Source organism: Onychostoma macrolepis, chromosome 11 (assembly GCF_012432095.1).
Source record: "Onychostoma macrolepis isolate SWU-2019 chromosome 11, ASM1243209v1, whole genome shotgun sequence".
Lineage (NCBI taxonomy): Eukaryota > Metazoa > Chordata > Actinopteri > Cypriniformes > Cyprinidae > Onychostoma > Onychostoma macrolepis.
The window spans coordinates 2,662,062-2,687,826 of NC_081165.1; the positions used below are offsets into that span (position 1 = coordinate 2,662,062).

A 25,765-nucleotide genomic window follows, 5' to 3' on the forward strand; every position below is an offset into this window, starting at 1 on the left:
AATAAGTACAATGTACTTATTGTGTTCATATTGTATTGCAAAACACTTTTGCTGCAATTGAGGTGGGATACGGGTAAGGTTAGGGACAGGTTTGGTGGTATGGGTAGGTGTAAGGGATGGGTCAACAGTGTAATTATAAATGTAATTACAGAAATTAATTACAGATGTAACTACATATAGGTATTTTTAAAAATATAAGTACAATGTAAAACATGTATGTACACAATAAGTGCATTGTACCAAATTATTAATTTAAATGTAAGTACACAGTTGTTAAGGGCACCTAATATAAAGTGGGACCAACCACTCTAATCTGATGCTTAAAGTAAGTACTTATAAGAAAGTAATCTGATACTTATAGGTAAAGTAGGCTACTAACAGTACTTTTATGTATACGCTTTGTCTTTTTGTTTGGAACTTGATATACACAAACCAAATAATAATATTATTCATAACAAATGACTCTTACATGATATAACACATTGACTGTAACTTAACCAGGGCTCACCTGTGGTTTTGCCACCACCAGGAGAGGGGGTACTTAAATGGTTCTCAGTCCAGTCCCAGCCATTCTCGCAGTGTGAGCGGATCTGCTCTAGCACATGAAGAACTCTCATCTCGCGTCGTGCTTGGCCCTCATCTGGCTGTGAGTACACAATGTTGTGCAGGGCAGCACTGGCTCTCGAACGGGCTTCCCGACTATAGCCTCCTGTCCCAGTTGCCTCCCCAGTGCCACCCTCATGTAGTATTTGCACAAGCAGTGGGACGCAACCAGACTTACGCATAGCAATGCAGCTTTCCTGCGAGCTTGACATTGCCAGAAGGGTACGGGACATCTCCTCTCGATCTCTAGAGGCCAGCATGGACAGCAGCCAAAACACCATCTCCACCTGCAACCCAAACACAATTTAACTATATATGCTGTTTTAGACTTCATTATTGCACAATTGTTTTTTTTGGGGGTTTTTTCATGAAAGTATATTCAAACTAAAACTATATGAATACTGCATATAAGGTCAGAAATTAAATGCTGTTGGCTGAACATCCAATGTTGTGTTAAATGTAGTAAATTAATTTAACATAGGTAAACGCCTATGCGCCTATGGATACTAGGTAACCATTATGATTTTAAAGGAAACCATCCATTTGTTCTCCAAATTGTGCTTTATGTAGGGTTGCAGAGATGCTGGAGCCTGTTTCAGCATCTCGGGCCAAAAAAAAGGAAATACCCTGGACAGATGGTCACAAGACTAACACACAGTGCTGTGCAGGCCACCATAAATGTTCACATTTATTTTAATGCATTTGTTAAAATATAATATGAAGTACAAATAAATAGACTGCTGTGTTTACAGAAAGGCTAATATTGCCCTTTAGTATATAGTTAAATTCTAACCTGATCTGTAAGCTTCCTAGTGATTCTTCTGTGATTTTTTAAATCTCGAAATATCATTGTATGTAACCAGATTACATTTAGTAATACTGACAAACTAAAAAAACAAACAAACAAAAAAAAACATAATGGTCTTACTTTGCTCCCTGCTTCTCCAGGGGCCTCCAAAGTACCAGTATTTCCGGTATCCATGTCAGACACAGATGCTTTTGAGAGGCACTCGGTGCTCTGTGGACAGAGGATATGGTTTATTATTTGTTCCTATTTAGTACAGAAGACACTTGGAAATTTGGTTTGTATGTCTTATTTAACACATTAATATTTATTAAAGCAGCAAAGTATCAGCGAAGTACTGAAAATGTGTGCTGTATTAAGACTGATACACACATATTGAGAGGGTATATATTCTTCAAAATAAAGAAAAAATGGCAGTCAAACATGGTGTCCGTACAATGTAAAAAAAAAAGAAAAAAAGTTGAGCCAACTTAAAATTTTAAGGCAACCAGCAGTTTTCTCAACTTGTCGTTTTAAGTTTATACAACAAAAATTTGAGAATCTCCCACAAAAATAAGTTGAGCAAACTCAAAAATCTGCTGAAGCTGGTTGCCTTAAAATTTTAAGTTGGCTCAATTTTTTTTTTTTTTTTTTTTTACAGTGTAGTATCTGTGATGAATTACACCTGTGGCTATTCTGCTACAGAGCTTAAGGGAAACTTAATAACATCACCTTAACACCAGTTAAAACCAACTGAAAAATCGTCATCTTCATCGTTTCCATATGCAGCATGGTCTAATATTTTGTACCCAGTGCTATGATAATTTTAATTCTAACTTACTGCTCAAATACCCTTTCAAGCCAGACCTTTTTTTTTTCTGTTTAAAAACTGTTTGAGCATGTGCACAATATTTGCATATGGAGAGTGAATCAGCACCAGTGCCAAAGACCTGATTCGTTCTTTCATGCTCAAACCCATCACTATGGCAACGTTTGGCACCAGCTACAATACAATCTCAAGACAACCAGATTACAAGAAAAGACACAGACATGTCTTGAATAATATTCTAGAGTCTTCAGAATATAAGTGCTCAATAAGCACACATCTAAAGCTTTACTCGCTGCATACAATTTAAGTGGCAACCTTGTACTGCAGGTTTCATCATTTCAGATATCATAAGCCTTATTAAACAGTATGCCTCAAGAGCTCATGGTCAGTCTGGTGCAGTGTTGAGCAGACAGATAACTGTGTTGCGGTGGGAATCCCTTAGTCTCAGAGAACTTTGCTTTAAAATGACAACTTCACACTTGCCAAGCATCCCAGTCACTGAGCAGCCAATAGGAGGCAGCTTGCGGAGGGCATACCCTGTTTTCTGCATAGCAACACTGAGTGCCAGCATATGCTGTGAGACAGCGCCAGGTGAGATTGGGTGGATGTGAAGCTGTGCAAAGAAAATCCTAGAAGAATAAGAGTAGCCACTGCAGAAATATCTTATGGTACTACAAATACTGCATCATGTTCCATTAGTAAAATACTTAATAACAAGTTTTATTAAATTACAATAAATATTTAATATACATTTTTTTATGTAACAGAGCAGTTATGCTACACTATAGTGTAAACCACACTTCTAATGTATTACTTGAGACTAATTCATGATGATTACTATTGATCATGTTTGTAATTGAAAATAACAACTGCAAAAGGAACTTTTACTTTTAGCTCTGTTATATAACATATACAGTAATTCTTTTTTACAACCTCCATCCATTACCTGAGCCATAAAAATCACATTTTTAATGTGACTTTTCCAGCAGGCTGGTTCAGTCAACAATGTTCTCTGTGGTTTTTTGTGTTGCCTCTGGCAATGCAAACCCCAGTAGTTTACAGCATCTATAAATTGTGCTGTGAAAACGCCACTGCTGAGAGATAAATAACAGCAGAGAAACTTACTTTGTAGCATTTTGATGTTAGTAAATAATTCACCGGAATGAAATCATTAAAGTGCCGAGAACATATTAGAATTAGAGTTTTTCTGTCAATAACAAGTGTGACTCTGAAAGTTTCCTGTGTTTACTAAACTATTCGTCAATTTGATTTCACAGATACTATTTAAACTAAACTGAGCTAAACAATGACATCTCTGAATTCAATAATGAAATGCCATTAACTGAAAATTGAGTGTTTAATCTTATTATTATACATTACTGACACTCTATCCTCCAATTTGATACTGTTAAGTGCTTTGACACAATCTGTATTGTAAAAGCGCTATATAAATAAAGGTGACTTGACTTGACTATTATACACTACAAATTATATAAAATAAAATATTCATTATCAATATGAAACATTTTATATAACTTTCTCAAAACTAATATTTAACCAACTAGTCTGATATTTTAACCTTGGACACTATTTTATGGCTGCAGTCGGTTATAATTCATATACTCAACTTTGATTTAGTAGACAAAAGATTTTTAAATATTAAACAAAACTGCTTCACTTATTTCAACTTTTCAAGAAATATATTTTTTCCCAGTAATTTAAATCTTTAAAATAAGACCTTTTATTATTTGTTATTATTATGTATTATATTTATATTTTTATTGTAATCACTGGGCAGTCATCTGAAATGTTTGTACATATACAATAACAAAAAAAAAAAAAAATCAAAATGAATAAGAGGTCCCTTTATTGCCATTTGTTTCTTTCATTTTTTGTTGCTGTTGTTGTTAAAAATTTTATGCATTTGGACAATCAACTGAGCATCACAGTTGCATTTTATGATTCAGACTCAAATGGAGGACAGGGGTGTATAGGTCACCTGAGTCTCTGATAGAGCACTCTTCTCTTGAGGACCGCGTGTGCTCTGGGCCTCCTGAAGCTCTTTCTCCAGCTGCTCCAATCGTGCAACACGGATCTGTATGCAGAAACATATGCAGTAATTATTCATATATAGTGAACATTTTAATGCCTTGTTAATGATACTTTGAGAGAACATTATCATATACCATTTTATGATATGATCTATTATCTCTGCTAAAAAGCCCAGCTTAGCAATGCAGTTCAACATGGTTCATCAAACCTTAGCTGACTGACCACGTACTGTCCACGTTGGTTAGGGAAGTTAAGAAGCCTGGTTGGTGACATCAGCATCCAAAACACAACATAAACTGTGCTGGATGTTTGAGTGTCAGTATTGTGGTTCAGGTCAAGTGTTGATAAAAGCGTGACGTGTTTGTGACAGACACGTGACATTTAAGCTGGATTTACAGCTGGACCTTTGTTGATGAAAACGTGGCATTAAATCTATAATCTGTTCTTACTTGTGTTCTCTGAACCATCTCGTCGCTGGTGCCGAAACGTTCCTCCATCACGGAGCGCAGTTGTTGAGCTTCAAACTCCAGCTGCTGACGAATAAAATCCACCTGCATTGAGAACTGTGAAGCACAGAAAAATGCACATGTATCATTTGTACTGCATGCATGCTATTTTTTTTTTTTTTTTTTCACCATGATCAAACCTCTAGAGACAGGAGAGAGAATTACAGACTGAAAAAACTATTCTATAAAAAACATTTAAACAACATGCTTTTATTGTATGGAAAAGATCTGCACAAAAATACTTCTCCTTTTGTGTTCAAAGGTAAACAAAAATTATAGAGGTTTGGAACAACATGTAAGTAAATAATTACAAATAGTTACTTTTTGGCTGAAAGATCTCTTTAAGAATCAATGTTGTTACTGTAAACTAGACAGGGGATACCTGACTCAAAAAATCTAGGTTTAGGACAATTTGTGGTCATTAGCAGCAAAACCAGGTGACCTCATTTTTGGCTACAGATGCACACACAGTCCCATCAGTGAGTAACTGGGGTGGAAGTTGTTTAGGCTGCTTACCGTATCAAGCCGTGGCAGTTCGGCCAGTCTCTGAGACAAACCTTGCAGCTGTGAGTAATACCACCGCCGCTCTCTCTCCTCTTTCTCTATCTCACTCAGCAACATGGACCTAAACACACAAACACACACTCCTAAAACCTGAAATTACTGTACTCCAGCAGCGTTGGGCAGAATTCAGAATTTAAGAACTGAATCAGTTTCGTGAGTGTGAAATTAAATGGAATTTGCCATAGACCACAGGATGTTGAAACAGACTTCAATTTGTATTACATTTTATATGAATTTTATTACTTGGGAGTTTTATTACCCCTTTCTTGTGACAAATTTTGAATAATCACCAGTTATGCATATGTATTCCTTTACATGTGGAATTCTTTTTTTTCTCCCTCAACTGATTAGACATATACAATATACACACTACTATTCAAAAGTTTGGGGCCTGTTTTTGATTTATTAATTCTTAATAGATGTATTAATTATTCATTTATTATTTGATATATTATATGATATATTTAGTAATGTTTTGAAAGAAGTCACTTATGTTCAAACCAATGCTATTTAATACAAAAGTAAAAACAATATTATTGTGAAATAGTATTACAATTTAAAACAACAGTTTTCTATTTTAATATATTCTACAATATAATTTATTCCTGTGAATTTTCAGCAACATTACTCCAGTCTTCAGTGTCACATGATCCTTCAGAAATCAGTCTAATATGTTCTCGTTGCCTAAGTAACATGTCTTATTATTATCAGGGTTGAAAATGGTTTAATGCTTAATATTTTTGAAGAAATCATGATATATAGTTTTTTAGCATTCCATGATGAATAGAATGTGAAAAGAACAGTGTTAATTTGACATATGCAGTATATGGATTTTTTTTGTTTCCTTTTTATAATTATTTTTCATTGTTCTGTTGCATGTTTTTTTTTTCCCCCATTACAAAATGTTAGGAAATGCATATAATAAAATTACTTTTTATAAGTTATATGAATTTGAAATTTAAAGTTGAACTGTTGTCCTGCTCTTTAAAATGAGAGTGCCTATTTCCTTTTAACCTACTTTTGACTAGCAATAGCAAGTAATTATGGTTCATGGATGTGACCTAAACTAAAGGGCACTGGTTATTAAAGTGGGCAAACCCTCTAAGGGAAAAAACATTTCCCTTTAAAAAACGAGACACATGATTAGAGTGTTTGGATGTGATGATCTCACCTCTCTTTACAGAGATCCTCTAAGTGCTGGGTAGTGACACGGCCTTCTGCAGTGGCCTGATGAGGGTGCCCGGGGTGCATGGCTGTGCCCTCTCCAGATGCAGATGAGGACTGGCGGGACGGTGGACAGGCGGGACTCCTGGCCCTGCCGATGCTCAGTCTCTCCTCGCCTTCTCCTACCTGGCTAGCCATCGTCTCTGGAAACACACGCAGGTTGTGAGGCTGGTACTTGAGCTCGTAGTAGTTGGTCAAGTCCATATGCAGCTCTAGAAAAACGAGAAAAGTCAAAGATTTTATTATTTTTTAAGTATTTAGGATGTGTACAATCAGCTAAGAAACATTTATTTTGCTGTAGTGCTTATATATTTAACAGTAGCCTACTTTGAAAACAGCGGTGCAGGATGTCTAAATATTTACTATAGTCTTCTGCCTTCAAGAATTAGGGCTGGGTTGACAATACTGATTAATTGATCGTTCTTAGTTTTGATTAACCAATCAATCAATCAATCAATTCTTAAATCCCAAGATTGATCTTTAAGTCTATGCTGTTTTCTGCTGATGGGTGAACATAATTTCCCAAACCTAGTGTGCCTGCTATGAAGTAATTGCAATAAGCTTTGTGCTTTGTTACTTTAAATTCTGTCAATTTTCTAATAAACAATTCAAACAATAAATGCTGCCTCAGTTCAAATGGCAGCAAGAAGTTCACATGAAGCAATCATCTATTTCTCTTTACTACTAGTTATAGCACAAAATAAACATCAGAGGGTTTGTTGAAAGAAACAGTACAACTGAGTATTACTCGGTCTTTGTCAATAGCCAAGCCAACTAAGAACCATTAATAGTACTGAATGTCCTAAAAATTATTCAGGTTCAGGATTAAAAAAAAAAAACTGAATGAGAACCAGTTCTCTGTGTCCATCCCAGCATGTCTCTCTGATGTTTGTTACACATACTGTACATTTGCCAGGAAAATTGTGTGAATTGATTGATGCAAAAATGTATGCACCCTCAAAGAGTACATCAACAATACAATGGCTTCGATAGATGAAAATTCACATTAACTGAGATGCTGTGCCATGTCCTCAATACAGTGTTGCGTGTTAAACTGAAACAGTTTTGCAAAATTTCACTTGACTGTTGTACAGTTCTGATCCGCAATTACAGGACACGTTTGGTGAATTTGGTAAATTCCAATAAAAATTGGTTGTTAAAACCACTATGTGCAACTATGTAAACTTTAGATTTTTTTTGTATGATTTGTTTAAACAGACTGTTTAACTGCTAATTAAATTTGACTGAATTCTATGAAGAACGTATGCAGAAATCCGGGTTAATTCAATACCTGTATAATTCTGTGATATTATTATGGTAGTTAATCACATAAATTTTATAAAACATATCATGTTCATTTATCAAAAAAAATTATTAAATAACTAAAGAGTAAGAAATAACTATACAGTTAAGATAAATTCTATGGTTAAATAAATTATGGTGGCTATGTAGAGAAGTGAACAGATTTCCTGCAGTACCTTTCAGCTGGTCCAGCACATCAGTTCTGCCTGAAGAGGCAAGAGTTCCGGCCTCCTGCTCCAGTTTACTCTGCAGCTGCCTCAGAACCTCCTATTACAGCAAAAAAAAAAAACACAAAAAACCCCCACAAACAAATAAATAAGCAGCCGACAGTCTTTTGTTTGCCAGTGGAGTCCAGTTGTGCAAAAATAAAACTCTAGTATTTCAAAATAAAAAGAGAAATTCTCAAAGACGCTTCTCTCATATCGAGAAAGCAGATGACCCCATCTTTATAATGCATGCATCACTCTGTTTGAGGGGAGAACTGACTGCGAGAGTGAACAGATTTGGCAGGGATTACACTCAGCATCTGGGCATGTGGGCCACAGTGGAATCATGGGATACTGAATATGACCCATATATCACCTATAATCTCATGAAAGCATTTGCTGAATCAGTTTCAATCGATGGTTTTGTGTAGCGAATGGCTTAGAGAAGTGTTTCTCAACTGGTTCTCAACGGGGAAACCGTTCTGAGTGGTTCGCGGAGTGTGCGGCCAAAAAAAAACAAAAAGAAAAACACATCAACGACAACAACATCAAAAAAAAAAACCTAATTCTAAATGTTTTTCTGATGCGAGACTTTTATGAAAGCTGTCGACACCTGTCAGATGCAGGAGTTCCCGAGAAAAACGCGCTGTCCCGATTGTATCTGTGGTCAGATGAGATGTTGTAAGGTTTACTGTCAGTGTCATTATTCTATCGTTATTTTCGTAACTTGTTATGAAATAAAAAATCTCTCACCTCAGAAAAGCGAACTATCCTGTCAGGGTCGTAGCCAGTGCCACCCCTAATTGAAGCTTGGCCACCCCTGTTGTGTAAGCATTTTGACCTCATTAACAGCTGACTTTTCTCCTCTCAAATAACTGACACTGGCACGAAGGCCACGTACACACTCTAAGTTAGAGTCTCTATAAGCCCAATAGATCGATCGCGAAGACAATGCTGGTACAGTAGATCGAGCTTTGGTTCTCAACAGGGGGGCGCGCGAGATAACTTAAAATTAAAATGTAATATTTTCACTAATGTTATGACTAATATGTTAAATAATGTAAATATATATATATATATAAATAACAACACCACCTCTTTATGTATTCTGTGATATTCTGTGTTTCCGAGCAGCAAACCGTTTCTCATCGCGCTGTGTGAAATACAGACTGAACGGCGGCTCAAAACCGCTGTTAATACGCAAACTACAGCTCTCGGCTGGATAAAAGAAGCCAGTGTCACACCAGTAGCCTAAGGTTTTGATGGACAACGATTGTAATCAAGATAAAGATGATTACAGTGGCATACAGGATTGTGCATTAGGCGCGCGTTGTGTCCTTTATAATTGATAACTGATCACTGTAACATTATATTTCTGCTTGAATATACAGCTCAGTATATTCACGAAGTTGAATACAGCTAGTGTTTTATAACTGATGCTCGCGTGTTTTGGATAAGTTTGTGAGGATCTTTATGTACATATGGGCATTAACTTCACTGTGGCGTCGAGCCGCCTTCAGATCGCTGAGTTCAGAAAGGTTTCATTTTTCATTTGTATTTTCGTGTGTTTAGTGATTCTGAATGGACCCGTATAGTAGTTTATATGCAGTCCTTTCGCATTTCCCTGTGGTATTGTTTTGTATGGCAGGTTGACTTGTATATGTTAAAATTACTATATAATTGAGCTTTACATACTTTTAAGTTGTATAGAATATCTGCAGTGACATTTTGCAAAGTATGTTTGCAGAAAAGAACATGGAATGTTTAAATCTATCTTGAATTTGATTTTGTCTTAAAAAATACATGTAATTGAAAAGTAAACTATAATATACACTATAAAAATATCTATGTTTGTTTGTGGTGGGCCGTAATACCTCACAATGAGCTGAGTGACAGCTTTTTAATGATTATAAAGGGAGGTTTGCAAATGTGATATTGATGGTACACAAAAGTTTGATAAACAATATGTTAATATTAAGTGAAATTTTAAGAACACTGTCTGATGTTGCTCAATTTCGCCCAGCGAAAATAGTTCCAAAGAAAGTCACAGCTGAGTGCTGCATATTAAAAAGAACATGCATATTCTTCCTTCCTAAATGAATCAGCTGTTTGAAAGAATTGATTAAATGTATGAGCGATTCAGTGACAAAGACAGTAGCTTGCCGCCGCCTGCTGGTGGTTTGAGTTTCATTTTTAAAGGGGGTCATATAATGCGATTTCATGTTTTCCTTTGTCTTTGGAGTGTTACAAGCTGTTTGTGCATATATAAGATCTGTAAAGTTGCAAAGATTAAAGTCTCAAACCCAAAGAGAGATTCTTTATAAAAGTTAAGACTCTGCCACACCCTCCTAAAACAGCTCATTTAAACACGCCCCCACATGTCTACGTCATGGTGTGGGAAGATTTGCATAACACCGACCCAAACGTATACGCAATGAAAGAAGGTGTAATTTTTATTTCGTTGTGGTTTTGTTGTTGCTGCCGCCATGTCGTGGAGATGCTGTGTGTTTCGTTGTGAAAGCGAAACTACTTTGTTTGGCCTTCCAAATGAGCACACAACTAGAAATCAGTGGTTAAGTTGTATTTACAACACTGTTCCAGAACAGTACAATGCAAATATTCGAGTGTGTGCAGCGCATTTTATGGAGGACTGTTTCCTGAACCTGGGAGAGAGTAGCCTACAATGTGAACACTATGAATGGCTGTGATGTGAACACTATAAAGTGGGGCAATTCCAACGTCGCAAGGACAGTCTGGTGCTTCTGACTCACAGCCTGTAAGTACGTTTCGATATTTAAAGAATTTGCTACTGACCATTCAAATGCGAGTTTTGAGCAGTGTAGAGTAGTGCTTAATTGGCGTTTCTCCGATCACAAATGCAGACATGGTAATGTTTACGCGGCGCAACGCAACGTGTAAAAAGACCATATGAGTCATTATAATCAGTAATTATGTCCTCACTGAATGCAACAAATGCCTCGTTATTGTTTTAGTCTCGTTGCGCCGGGACACGGCATCACAACATGGTGAGGGGCGTAACATTTCCGTCACACGCTTGAGGTATTCGGCCAATCACAACACACTGCATAGCTAGCCAATCAGAGCACACTTCGCTTCTCAGAACGATGAAAGGTTGAGCACAGAGGAGCAACAATAATGTACAGTATGTGGAAAATAATGTGTTTTTTGAACCTCAAACCACGTAAACACATTGCATTACACCAAATACAGAAAATAATGTTCTTTTTAGCAACATCATATGACCGCTTTAAAGTATAATTTCAGTTATTTTGAATAATTTAATATGGCAGCAGCTATTTACACTAAATGCAAACAGGGATAGAAGCTACACTAAAAGTAAATAGCTAACAGACTCGTTTTTACAGTGCTTCGCATTACAACCAATCACACAAGATTATGTTGTGCAATGGCATTGCAAGTTTATGAATGCAATGGCCAATCAGAGGCGTTCAGATGAGTCATTGCTGAAATGGCGGTTTTGTTGAGTGTGCACGTTCACTGACCGAATTCTGCTCTCTGGCGAATTCTCTCATCTGAAACAACAAAGTGCAGACGTGCGTATGAATGTAAGTAAGATATTAATTTCACAGTGTAAACAGCTTCAGTGATTTTAATGGGAGATTTTGAGAGTGCTTGAACTGTAGCTACACCGAAGTCAATGATATGTGATGTTCTTTGATAATGTAAATATTCTTTGCTCTCTTTCTGTAGGCCTACGATGAAAGTGTTATAATTAGTAACTTACAATGCACTTACTTATATTTGAAAAATGAGTTATTTCATGATATCCTCCTGTGACTCAGCTATGGAGTTTTTGCCTCTGTAGTGGACATTATATTTTAGTGAATTTCTCTGAGATCTTACATGTCACCTTTATAAGTCCTGTAAAGAGCACTTTCGGGGCTTTTCAGAGATACCAAATATTTGGAAGTTTCACTAAAACCACTCCCTCTCCTTGGTCTTTAAAAATGGCCGACATTAATTTAGTGATAAAATTGCACAATGGAATAATGGAAATATAATACTATTTTGCTATTATGATTTAAATCTGAATAATTTGTAAATTGTTTGTCATAAATCAACATCTCAGGAAAATGTTATGGGGTTTCAAATCAAAATATGACTTCCTGTTATGAAACAAGACATCATTTCATACATGTCCACTGAGGGCACCGGGACTAAAAGCATGTTTACTATGCATTTTGGGAGACAAAACAATTGAATACGAAAACAAATTATATAACAATATTCTTATGAAATATCAGATATTATTATGAAAACCTCCCATTATTACACTTATTTTTTCAAAATGCTGTCCAAACAGCACTTTAATATGCAAATTAGATACAGTGTGCATTTTGTTTAATGGGAAAACCAGTTTATGGAATTTTTACACACATATTGCATAAAGCAGAATGCTATATCAAATCATTTTGTTATATATTCTATAACATAGTTGAGATCATCCTTAAAGTTTGGTATAAAAAATCCTGAAACCTAAAAATGGATGATTTAAAAAAACCAAACAAACCAAACCAAAAAAACATTGTTTTTGCCTTTTTATATCTATTGATGTCATTTTACTTTTAGAAAAACTGTGTCCTGGTGTCCTCAGAGGACATAGCATAACATATTAAAATATAATTTTTCAAAAATGTTATTTAAAAAAAAAAGATTTCTTATGCTCTAAACAATGTAATGACATGCAAAAATACTAAGTTCACAAAGTTTTTTTTTTCTTTTTTCTCTGGTTCTCAGGAGGATATAGTTAACACGTTTGGGAATATTTCAAAAAATCGGTCCGTGCCCGGGGCACCGCTGTGTCATATAATCCGTCCTTGGATCGTATAATCTGCATTTTTAATTTTTTTTGGCCACCTCAAAGAAATTGCTTGGTCTTACCTGGCCACCCCTGAAAAAAAGTTCTGGCTACGCCCCTGTATCCTGTCCTGCCAAATGTTATACCGTGTTCATAGCGCGCACTCTTCTATAGCACACGTGAACATGGCGCCGTGCTGTACACTTCACTAAAGCGCAGAAACTACGAGCATGCAACACGTAAAATAAAGGGAAGCGAGGAGACGAGGAGTAAACTCAAACTAAAGTCTTTAATCAAAACAAACCAAAAGGATAACACAAGGCAGGGCAGAGACACACAAGAACAAGACATCGATGTCAATACCAGACCTAAATAGAAAGTGAGCGGCACCTTTTCTCCCTGTTTGGTTTTCCGTTTTCAGTTTTTTTGTTTGTTCCTGTTTGTTTTTTCCCACAGCATGGAAGTCACCACTCATCATCCCGCCCTGGTAGGGATGGCTCGATACCAGAATTTTGGCTTCCAGAATGTAATACCAGAATGTAATACCTTGGTATGGATACTAAATCGATACCATAGGTGACAAATAACCAGCCTCAAAAGATAAGTGAATTAAACAGTTTTATTAAAATAATAAAAACAGATTCATATCTTAATACCTTTGTATCAAACTGTAACAAAAAACCTACAGGGATCATAGGTTACATTTTGATGTTGGAGCAAAATATATATAACTGAAATAATACAATGAAAATATATTCAAATCTTCTTGTCTTTTCAGTGCAAACACAGTGCAAACAAAATGTCTCAAAATGTAACAAAAAACCTACCGGGAACATAGGGTACATTTTGACTGAGTTTGAAGAAAAAAATACAACTGAAGAAACACAATTAATGCAACAAATGTTGCTTTATTGTAAAGTGTTATTCCAACAGTCAAAGTAATATTCAAAATCACATTATTGTTTCTCTCTCTCTCTCTCTCTCTCTCTCTCTCTTTCTCTCTCAGATTGTTTTCAGATTTCAGCCTCAGATAGCCAAAGAAAAAGCATTAAATATAAATCTTACTCTCTCTCTCTCTTGGCTGCTTCATATTAGCACAAACATTTCCTTCATATTATTGATACTAAAATCAATATAGCAAAACTCTTGCTTAATTCAAATTCAATTAATGTTCGATTGTATGAAATGCAAGTGCATATATTACGTGACCAAAACTTCACTGGTTCTAGCGTGTCACACATGCACATTTGAGCTTACTGAATCACATCTGTATGTGCGTTGATCAGTTGTAAATAAAAGTTCAAATTAAATCTGAATTTATGAATGATGCACTCACCTGTCGATCAGGATGAGCAAGCGACAAATGCTTAAAAAGGTTTGATGTGTTGCCTCCTGTGGCAACACATGATTTATAGCAACGCTTGCATACAGGTGCAGTAAGGCCAGTTTATTCATCTGTTTTGTATGCAAAGTAATGCCATATTTCACTTCTACCAGTGTCACGTCCCTGGACTGTCTTGTGTGTGTTTTGCTCCCCATGTGTGCCCTGTGACCTAGTTTCTGTCTCCCCTTGATTGGTTAATTTGATTCCAGGTGTGTCTCCTTTAGTTCCTTGATTGTCCTGTCTTTAAAACCCCAGTCCTTTCAGTTAGTGTTTGTCGGTCTTTGAAAGTCATCCTGAGTGTCAACCCTGCCTGTGATCTGTGTCCCTTTTGGTTATTAAAACTCCCGTGTTGCTAATTCCTCGTCTCCTCGTTCCTGGTTCCCGTGCTCCCCGTGAGAGTGTGACAGAAAGACCGACCGTAACAAAGTAACCTCCGTATTTTTCCCTCCGTTTTGTTTTCTCGTTTTACCCAGTGTTTTTTCTTTCCGTTGTGTTCGATGGATCCCTATGTTCGGCCCGAATTCCTCCTCCTCCTGCTGGAGCAGGGGGACAGATCTCTCGAGGACCACACCAGAAAATTCCTGATGATAGCTAATGACACCAGCTACCGGACGGCACGCTCTGCTCATTCTACAACGCAAGTCTGAACACCGCGTGCAGAGCGCTGTCGTCCGAGGATGGTCCTCGAGAGGATTTCGCCGCCGTGGAGTGGATGCTGGTGAGAAACGGATCACCCCTCACCGTCTCTTCCGAGGATGATCTCGCCAGATCCACTCCAGACCCAGAGCCCAGCCCACCAACTCCCAGCGGTACGGAGCATCAGCCCGAGCCCACCGATGACGGAGAGCCATTGCCGCTGCGATCTGCGAGCCAGCGCGGCGGAGCGACTGAGAGGAAGATCGCCCGGAAGTTGAGCCCAACACGCCAGATCAGGTGCGAGCGGCGGCGGTGCCCATCGCGAGGAGCCAACCGTGGGCGGTGTGGCGCGGAGTGGAGCTCCGCCCCTGCATCACGGCTGAGGATGAGCTGATCATCTATCTGGGGCTGCTGGACATGGAGGAGGATTTACTGGACTGGGAAAGCGGATCTGGAGGTCAACGTTTCCCTTCACCAGCCGCCGTTCGCGGTCCAGGAAAACCCGCCGGCAGAGAGTATGGCAAGCCCGCCGGCAGAGAGTATGGCAAGCCCGCCGGCAGAGAGTATGGCAAGCCCGCCGGCAGAGTATGGCAAGCCCGCCGGCAGAGAGTATGGCAAGCCCGCCGGCAGAGAGTATGGCAAGCCCGCCGGCAGAGAGTATGGCAAGCCCGCCAGAGCCTGCCCCTCGCAAGAGCCCGCCAGTGCCTGCCCCTCGCAAGAGCCCGCCAGTGCCTGCCCCTCGCAGAGCCCTCTAGAGTCTCCGCTGGTTCCGTCCAGCACAGCGCTTCAGCGCCCCCAGTGCCTGCGCCAGAAGGCGCTCCCAAGAGTCTCCGCTGGTTCCGTCCAGCACAGCGCTTCAGCGCCCCCAGTGCCTGCGCCACGAAGGCGCTCCCAAGTCTCCGCTGGTTCCGTCCAGCACAGCGCTTCAGCGCCCCCAGTGCCTGCGCCAAGAAGGCGCTCCCAAGAGTCTCCGCTGGTTCCGTCCAGCACAGCGCTTTCCGAGCGCCCCCCAGTGCCTGCGCCAAGAAGGCGCTCCCAAGAAGTCTCCGCTGGTTCCGTCCAGCACAGCGCTTCCAGCGCCCCCAGTGCCTGCGCCAAGAAGGCGCTCCCAAGAGTCTCCGCTGGTTCCGTCCAGCACAGCGCTTCAGCGCCCCCAGTGCCTGCGCCACGAAGGCGCTCCCAAGAGTCTCCGCTGGTTCCGTCCAGCACAGCGCTTCCAGCGCCCCCAGTGCCTGCGCCAAGAAGGCGCTCCCAAGAGTCTCCGCTGGTCCCGTCCAGCACAGCGCTTCCAGCGCCCCCAGTGCCTACACCAGAAGGCGCCTCCCTGTCTCCAGCGCTGCAAGAGCGCCTCCCTGTCTCCAGCGCTGCAAGAGCGACTCCCTGTCTCCAGCGCTGCCAGAGCGCCCCAAGTGTCCGCGCTTCAAGAGCGCCCCCAGCGCCGGCCCCTCGCAAGTACCCGCCAGTGCGGCCCTCGCAAGTGCCCACCAGTGCCTGCGCCAGAAGGCGCCTCCTGTCTCCACGCTGCAAGAGCGCCTCCCTGTCTCCAGCGCTGCCAGAGCGCCCCAAGTGTCCGCTCTTCAAGAGCGCCCCCAGTGCCGGCCTCGCAGTGCCCGCCAGTGCCGGCCCCTCGCAAATGCCCACCCTCCCACCCGCTCCTGCCTCCTCCACCGCTGTCGTCTGGCAGCCCCTCTGCTCGCCCTCAGCCCACCATCAATGCGGTGCGAGCCCCACAGGACTGCCATCCTCCAGCGTCGCCGGGGCTGGAGTATCCTCACCTCCACCTCCAACCTCCTCGGCCCGGACTCTGCCTCGGCCCGTTGACCCAGCGGCTCCACCTCGGCTCCTAGCTCCCTCGCCTCCACCGTCACCCGTCGATCCTCCAGCTCCACCAGGCTCCCTCGTCCCTCCGGCTCCACCTTGGTCGGGCGTCGACCCGCCATCGCCTCAGGACTCCGCTCCTCCGGCTGCACCTCGTCGCTCCGTCCCACCGGCTCAGTTGGGCTCCTTCCTCCCGCCAGCTCCACCTTGGTCCTCAGTCGCTCCGGCTCCGCCCGCGGATCTCGAGCTCCGCCGCCTCGGTCGCCAGAGCACTCTGCTCCACCTTAGCCCCCGGATCCTCGGCATTCCCCTGGCTCGTCGGCTCTCCGTCTCCGCCTCGGGCTCCTCCACCACCTGCTCCGCCGCCGTTGGTCGGCCCCCTGGAGTCGGAGGCCATTCCTCCTCCATGGCTCCTCCCTCCGTCGGCTCCACCGTGGGCCATCATCATGGCTGTGGCCTGGGTCCGCCAGGCTCCTCCTGCTCGGGTCCCTCCTGTCTCTTCCCTGGCTCCTCCCTCCTTCGTTGCCTCCCTGGTCTCTGTCTGCCGACCTCCTCCCGGTGGTCCGTCCTCCTCCTGAGCCTCCGCCATGGTTCCCACCCGTTTCCCCCCCCCTCTGTTGTTCCACGGTGCGAGGACGCACCTTCCGGGAGGGGGGAGTAATGTCACGTCCCTGGACTGTCTTGTGTGTGTTTTGCTCCCCATGTGTGCCCTGTGACCTAGTTTCTGTCTCCCCTTGATTGGTTAATTTGATTCCAGGTGTGTCTCCTTTAGTTCCTTGATTGTCCTGTCTTTAAAACCCCAGTCCTTTCAGTTAGTGTTTGTCGGTCTTTGAAAGTCATCCTGAGTGTCAACCCTGCCTGTGATCTGTGTCCCTTTTGGTTATTAAAACTCCCGTGTTGCTAATTCCTCGTCTCCTCGTTCCTGGTTCCCGTGCTCCCCGTGAGAGTGTGACAACCAGTCTCTTTATTTATTAATTTCGGGTGCGATAGAGTTTCATGTGTTTGATCCATAGTGTTGTTCTGTTGTCACATTTACCAGTTGCGCAGCAATTTTGGGAAGCACTGCCACCTACAGGTGCACTTCGCAACAGCAGAGTATGAAATACCGAATTGAGCAAAATTATGATATCATACCATTTGAAATATAATATATACCGGTATTTTTCCAGTACCGTGCATCCCTACAGCCTAGCCTGCTGAAATTCAGCATGGGAGTTTGGTGGGATCGCCGCGAGTGCTGCAAGTCTGCTGGCCGCTCATCAGTCAAGTTTGCCGACCGTTCATCAGTCCAGCCCGCCGTCTGTGGCTCCCTCACGCCTGCCGGCCGCTCCGATGTCAAGCCCGACGACCACAAGCTTGAGAGTACAGTCAAGCAAAGCCGATTCAAACACTTGGGAGAGCTTCACAAGGAGAGAACTGAAGCTGGATTCAGTGCATCAAGAGTCACCACGCTCAGACGTCTTCAGGAAAAGGGCTACCAAGCCACTTCTGAACCAGAGACAACGTCAGAAGCATCTCACCTGGGCTGTGGAGAAAAATAACTGGACTGTTGCTCAGTGGTCCAAAGTCCTCTTTTCAGATGAAAGTAAATTTTACATTTCATTTGGAAATCAGGGTCCCTGAGTCTGGAGGAAGAGTGGAGAGGCACAGAATCCATGTTGCTTGAAGTCCAGTGTGAAGTTTCCACAGTCAGTGATGATTTGGGCTGCCATGTCATCTGCTGGTGTTGGTCCACTGTGTTTTCTGATGTCCACAGTCAACGCAGCCATCTACCAGGAAATTTTAGAGCACTTCATGCTTCCTTCTGTTGACAAGCTTTATGGAGATGCTGATTTCATTTTCCAGCAGGACTTGGCACCTGCCCACACTGCCAAAGGTACCAAAAGCTGGTTCAATGACCATAGTGTTACTGTGCTTGATTGGCCAGCAAACTCGCTTGACCTGAACCCCATAGAGAATCTATGGGGTATTGTCAAGAGGAAGATGAGAGACACCAGACCCAACAATGCAGAAGAGCTGAAGGCCACTATCAGAGCAACCTGGGCTCTCATAACACCTGAGCAGTGCCACAGACTGATCAACTCCATGCCACGCCGCATTGCTGCAGTAATTCAGGCAAAAGGAGCCCCAACTAAGTATTGAGTGCTGTACATGCTCATACTTTTCATTTTCATACTTTTCAGTTGGCCAAGATTTCTAAAAATCCTTTCTTTGTATTGGTCTTAAGTAATATTCTAATATTTTGAGATACTGATTTTTGACTTTCATGAGCTGTAAGCTCTAATCATCAAAATGAAAAGAAATAAACATTTGAAATATATCAGTCTGTGTGTAATGAATGAACATAATATACAAGTTTCACTTTTTGAATGGAATTAGTGAAATAAATCAACTTTTTGATGATATTCTAATTATATGACCAGCACCTGTAAATGTTTTTAACTATCACTTTTGATCAATTTAATCCATCTTTTACAAATAAAAGTATTAATTTATTTAAAAAGAAATGAAAATACTGATCCAAACTTTTGAATGGTATTGTAAATACAATGCACATTTGTAGAGTTTTTATATATGAATGTTGCAATATTTAACATTAACATTTGAAATGAATAGCTATCTCTAAGTCAAACAAAAATAGAACAAAGCTGCTGATTCCTAATGAGCTCTTCAGGGGTTTTATTCCCTATAATGTCTCCAAGCAGTTAAACTGACAAAAACACACATGAATCTGCTTCTTTCAAACTACACACAGCCTTTTAAGTGTATTTCCTCATCTGATGAATTTCAGTGCCATCTTCAGTGAATTAATGTGGTTTGTTGGTGTTATTTCATGCGCAGAGTCGCTTAATATGAACAGGAAAAAGACACTCCCATTTTACTGGAACTCGAAAGCTCAACTGACATCAAGCTCATGTAACACATCAAACATTCTGCAATTTAAAACTCAATAATAAAATTAGCTCCATGGCCTAATGGTTGCCTTCTCTGCTCAACTGAGAGCTGTAATGGGCAACAGTGATTTAAAATGTGCTCAGACATCATTCAGCTTAGAGATGCTGGACATTCATCTTTAGAGTCTCCAGACATTTTGTGGAAAGTGGGTCAAGGCAGAGACAAACGCGTGCAGTGGAGACTCAGTCTTCACCACACAGATCTACCCTTCACACTGCTCAACCAATGGTGTTATAAAATATTCATGTAGGCTTACTTCATATATATTAGAATTGTAGAAAATATCAAAACTATCACACATTCCAAACAGACAATATTCCAAATGAATAAATGTGTTTTGATATTTAGACTGTTTTATAAAGTGTTCTTATAAAATAAATAAATAAATGAATTTTTAAATTGTTTGAAATATATATGAAAATTCTAAATGTCACACACTCAAAGCATTCACCACAGTCTTAAAATACACTTTATTGAAACTAAGCCATACCACACAAAGGCCATTTGGTATTCAGCAACAGGCCCATCTAGCTGATGAAATTAGTTAATAAATTAATATAATATAATATAATATAATTAGGCAAGGCAACATTTTTAATTTTCTTTTGATTTGAAGTATTCAAATAACTAAAATGAAATAAACTAAACTATCAAACTATGAAATAAAAAATTATATTAACTATACCAATTATAAAAACTATAACAAAACTAGTCCATGTTTTACTCACCCTCAAGGCATCCTAGATGTATATGACTTTCTTTTTTCAGACGAATCCAGTCAGAGTTATATTAAACATTGTCCTGGCTCTTCCAAGCATTAGAATGAGAGTAGGCGGATGTTTTTGTTCAACAGTCCAAAAGTAGTCAAATAAAGCACATCCATCCATATTAAAATATGCCTCACATGGCTCTGGGGGGTGAATAAAGGCCTCCTGTAGTGAATCGATGCGTTTTTGTAAACCTAAATATTCATATTTAAAATGATATAAACAGTTTTGTGTAACTTCCGCTAACTGCTGTATGCGTGCTCACGAGATGTGCGTGTGAGTCTCGCGAAAACCAAAGTTTTTTCAAAGGAAGCAAAGTTTCCTTACTTTACCAAAGGAAAACCAGTCTTCTCTTGTTCTCTCTCCACGCTCGTCTGTGAGAGAGATGTGCTTATTACGTATGAAATATGGATATTTTTCTTAGAAAAACGCATGGATTCGCAACAGGAGGACTTTATTCACCGGGGAGCTGAGTGAGGCACTTTTTATTTATGGATTTGCGCACTTTATTTTACTTGTTTTGGACTGTGTAACAGAAACACCTGCTGACTGCAGTGATAGAACTTAGAAGAGCCAGGACAATTTTTAACTCTTTCCCCACCATTGACGAGATATCTCATCAATTAAAAGACAACACTTCCCCGCCAAAGACGAGTTTTTATGCCAATCCATGTTCTAGGTGTATTACGGTAAGGAAAGCCCTAGCGCATGTCCTGAATGAGTTGACTTCCGGGTCTTCCGGGTGCGAATACAAGAAGATCGGCATAAACGGAAGGATCAGAGAAAATGTAGATCATATATGTAGATCATGTTTTGACCATTTTGAAACTGATCGGGACGAAGTAGTCAGTGAGGGAGATGCCTTTACAGACACAGAAACATCTGTAGTTGTGTCGTGGATTGACCAATAACCCATGGCTCTGAATATGTATATGTATGTATGTGTGTGTATATGTGTGTGCGTAATCTATATACATGTGTGTATTTATTTATATATATATATATATATATATATATGTATGTGTGTATGTATGTAACCTATATATGTGTGTGTGTGTGTGTGTCTGTTTGTTCTGTTTATTGAATGCAATTTCAATTATTCATATAATTATTTACAGGTGAAAGAATATAACATCTAAATGTATTTTGATTGAAAAGGCACTACTTTGATAAAAATGCATTTTTCTCAGTTTTTTGTCCAATATGTTGTATTTCTGATGAAACCTTTCTGCATTCAAGTGGTGATAACACATGAAGATAGAATAAAATAGCAGAGGCTCAGTTATAATATGTTCATATATTCATAGCAGAAAATATTTTGAGGGACATCAAATTTAGGTGAAAATCATAAAAAATGCTGGCGGTGGCTAGGAACTTTAAAAAAAAAAAAGAAATCGCTGACGGCGAAAGGGTTAATATAACTCAGATTGGATTCATCTGAAAGAAGAAAGTCATATACACCTAGGATGGCTTAAGATAAATAACAGGATCATTTTCATTTTTGGGTGCACTAACCCTTTAAGGTCTACATCATTCTCAAAGATTATCCTGACCTTGCATAATAACAGCTTCGGTTTTATGATCTGTTATTTTAGAAGTTGATCAACACCCCAAAGCTTGACAGTCATTATTACCTCTTCATTGGACGACATTTTATTCCATCATGTTACACAGTTTTGATGCTGTTTTATGTCTGATGATCGTGTTGGATTACATGTGTAAGCATCTGTTGTTTTGGTTTCTTCTTCACTTGTGTTTTTTTTTGGAAATTCTGTACAGAAGATGTGTACTAGAGCCCCCTACCATATAACAATGAAAACACGGATTCTAGGAGCACAAGTATAGCTCAAATATATTTAAACTTTTTCTAAGTATAAGTCAGGTATACTTAAATGTCATTTTAAGTATATTTCTGAGAAGTATAAAAAGTAGACTAAAAGTATACTTTCCTATTTTTTAGTTTAAAAGAAGTATACTAATAGCACACTTGCATAAACTTATTTTTCGTAAGGGTGACTAATGGACCATGTTCATAATTGGGTGGACCAGGCCTCATTGAGGAGCCAAGGCTGTCCTTTTAATAAATTTGTTATAATCTGAGCTTCACTCACCTTCATGTCAGAGGTTTCATTCTCCAGCTTGGACAGGTGGTGTGAGTTGTCCTGAAGCTCACGGCGCAGGTGAGAGTTCTCCTTACGGAGATCCTCCACCTGCCGCACCAGCTGGTCATAGGAGGCTGTTGGGTATGACATCATCACTCGATGGGATCCCTGAGAAGGTCAGAGGGCAGGGATCAGTCAATGCAGTAACGTCCCTATAGGTTCATTATGAATTCAGTGTATAGTAGTCAAAATTTGAAGCCTTTCATCAAAATGTGTTCATGTCTTAGGACAACTTTGATGAACTATTTTGATCCACTTCAAATGTTGACTACTGTATACAGTGCGCAGTCAGCAGTACTTTCTAAAGAAACAAAAAAAAAATTCGTAGCAGTCTTTGGAAAATGGTGTCTGCTTTTTTGCTGGTTCAAAGTAGAAATAAAGACCTTTTTTTAAGGCAGTAAATTTATTAACTATACAAACTACCCCAAATCTACCTATTATCTGATTGGTCAGTTTATATTTTAAATCTATCAGCTAGATATATTATTTTCTTAAAAAAAAAAAAAAAACCTGCAGAAGGTATTTGACCAAAAAAATAGATTTACGAGCTTTCAAGCTATGACAGGGTGTAGGAATTTTCAATTCTTTCCATTACTATTCTACACTCAAAAAAAAAAACAAACAAAAAAAAAATTAAATGACTGGGTCTTTATATATATATATATATATATATATACACACCTTATTTTTCCCGTTAGAGTGGGCGTTTGTAAATTTAATGTGTCTGGCTTCTGGTGTCATCCGCTTCCAGCTATTCTTAGGTGTACAAAACTCGTTTTGCTGCTTGATATTGCAAATTGGTGAGTCTTACCATATTATTTTAATGTATTAACTTAATTATGAACATACTGATTTGTAGTGCAAGCAGTTTTACCATTTAATACACTTTGTTATTCTTCTCGTTATTTCTCTATGGCGGCTTATGAACCGGAAGTCTTGCACATTCACAGAAAAGGCTTACTTCTGCGTTGAAGAATAAGGTGAATATATATATATATATATATATATATATAAAAATCTAGGACCGACATCTGGTAGTCCAGCTACTGAAACATGTCAGCCAGATTGGACCAGCTAGGACCAGATAACAACCCAAAAATGGGTAAACAATGTCTGGGGTGTTGTCAGGGCTCTTGACCTCTCAGGAATATTTCATACTGCAGGCGGCAAATGTCACAAAGGTGAATTAATCAGCTGTCAAATTTAGTTTAGGCCTATTTCATATTTCATCAGTGTTCACACTTAACAGGCCTGAACGCACTTCCTGTGGGGCTTCAGGTCAGATTGGCCTCTATTAAAGAGAAATAGCATTTGTAACATTGGATGCAGAGAATTAAAACATTTTATCCTAGACAGGGCAACTTAAATCATGCCCTTAAATCATTTTTAAACATGACGGCTGTTACAGTATGTACACTATAATCCAATGTGTTTCCTGGAAATTCAGATGAGAAATAACCAACTATACAAAAACAAAACAAAATAAATATTACAAAATATGTATCGCTGGCCAACAGCGATAAGTTACAGTGTATATCATAAGGTAGGGTAAGATAAAAGCATTAAATACTACACTGTTAAGCTTAAAGCATTGTAGTAAATCTCAACTACTTGAGTGTTTATATCATCTCAATATTATTGCCCAAGCTCTTTATATAAAGTTGTATAGACAGTATAAAGAGCTTTTCACACCTAAAATAGTTAACCCTGGGTTATTTTAAACCCTGAGTAAACTGAACCCAGGGTTACCTTTAAGTATGTCCAACTTTATCTGTATGCAGACAGTATACTCGCATAGGGAGTATATACTGTACCATACAGCAAATCTCAACTGCTTGATTGCTTATATTTTTGGAAAATGTAAACTATATTGATTTTTTTATAAAACTGCATTGAAAAGACATGTTTTGTGAAAAGCATACAAATTTGACTTGACTTGAATTTACATTCAACCTCAAAAAACAAATACAGCGTTTTTTATACAAACAATATGAAACTGCACAGCCATGTCTGGAATACACAATGAAAGCAAAGTCTGCGTTTATGCTTGTGGATGATCAAGTTCCAAAAAAAAAATCATCACCAAGCCATCTGTCTGTATGAGCAGAGCCTCCTTGCGGTTGATATGACAGGTTTGCATTATTCACGGCTGTGTTAAATCTCCCTGTGTCTGGTGCCAGCAGCTCCTCCAACCCTCTTTCACCATCCCCCACTATAGTCCAGATCAGGAAGACATTAAACATTTCTCTACGCCACTTGCCTTTTCTACTATCCCTTGCTTTCAGTCTGTTTTTCTATGCTCCCTTCCTCCATACTAACAGACATTCACATACCCGAAGCACTTATTTTTTCATCAGTTGTGGCCATGTTTGTAATTGAAATTTACTGTATGTAAGAAAATGGATGTCTGTATTTGTGCATGTGAAATGCTGTCTTCAAACAGAGCTGGGGGATGGGGAGGCTTCAACCTCAAACATTACAATGGAGTCTACTCTACAGCACCAATGTTATAATATTAACCTGCTGATAATACCACTATAGATGGTAGTTTAGCACAGCACAACCTAGCATTGCACATCATAACTTAACACAGTCTGAAACACAGTCAAACACAGCTTAACCCACCCTAACATAGCCCAGCACACTATAGGCTATAACATATAGCCTAACACATATTAAAACAACCTTAAAACAGTCCAAAACATCTTAACAGACCCTAACATAGCCTAAAGTTCTTAAAGAGTTTTCCTTGTGCACACAAATTATTCTCATAGCTTCATAAAATTACGGTTGAACCACTGACGTCACATGGACTATTTGAAATTGTCAACATGATCAGAACTTCTTGAACACAATCTACTACGTGCTGTCTGTCATCTGATTCTTGTTTGCAAGTAAAAGGGCTTTTAGTATAATTCTAAAAAATGTTCCCATTCAGGTCATGGTTCACATGTCTTTCTGCTGTAATTTTTTTTTTTTTTTTTACAGATTTTTATAAAGTAAACATAAAAATAACTTTTATATGGACATTTACTGGACTGCAGCAACTGATATTCACATGCACTTTATATAAGTTGTCTGATATACTATTATAAACACCTCCTTGATACATTACAAACTTAATGTTACTGTT

The 25,765-nt window shown here is 39.6% G+C and overlaps 1 protein-coding gene across 2 annotated transcripts in view; it reads right to left on the reverse strand.

Annotated features, from left to right (window-relative positions):
* apc2 (APC regulator of WNT signaling pathway 2) overlaps positions 1-25,765 on the reverse strand; it is a 44,117-nt gene that overhangs the window by 8,837 nt on the left and 9,515 nt on the right. The window contains exons 2-10 of one of the 2 annotated variants that reach the window (XM_058792299.1): positions 22,582-22,740; positions 11,595-11,624; positions 8,041-8,131; positions 6,510-6,774; positions 5,291-5,399; positions 4,718-4,831; positions 4,216-4,311; positions 1,532-1,621; positions 509-890 (exon numbers count right to left, since the gene is read on the reverse strand). In XM_058792299.1, coding sequence (XP_058648282.1) covers positions 509-890; positions 1,532-1,621; positions 4,216-4,311; positions 4,718-4,831; positions 5,291-5,399; positions 6,510-6,774; positions 8,041-8,131; positions 11,595-11,624; positions 22,582-22,725 — 1,321 coding nt within the window. In that variant the 5' untranslated portion in view covers positions 22,726-22,740. The remainder of the gene's footprint in view (positions 1-508; positions 891-1,531; positions 1,622-4,215; positions 4,312-4,717; positions 4,832-5,290; positions 5,400-6,509; positions 6,775-8,040; positions 8,132-11,594; positions 11,625-22,581; positions 22,741-25,765) is intronic. The other variant, XM_058792300.1, reaches the window with a different exon arrangement.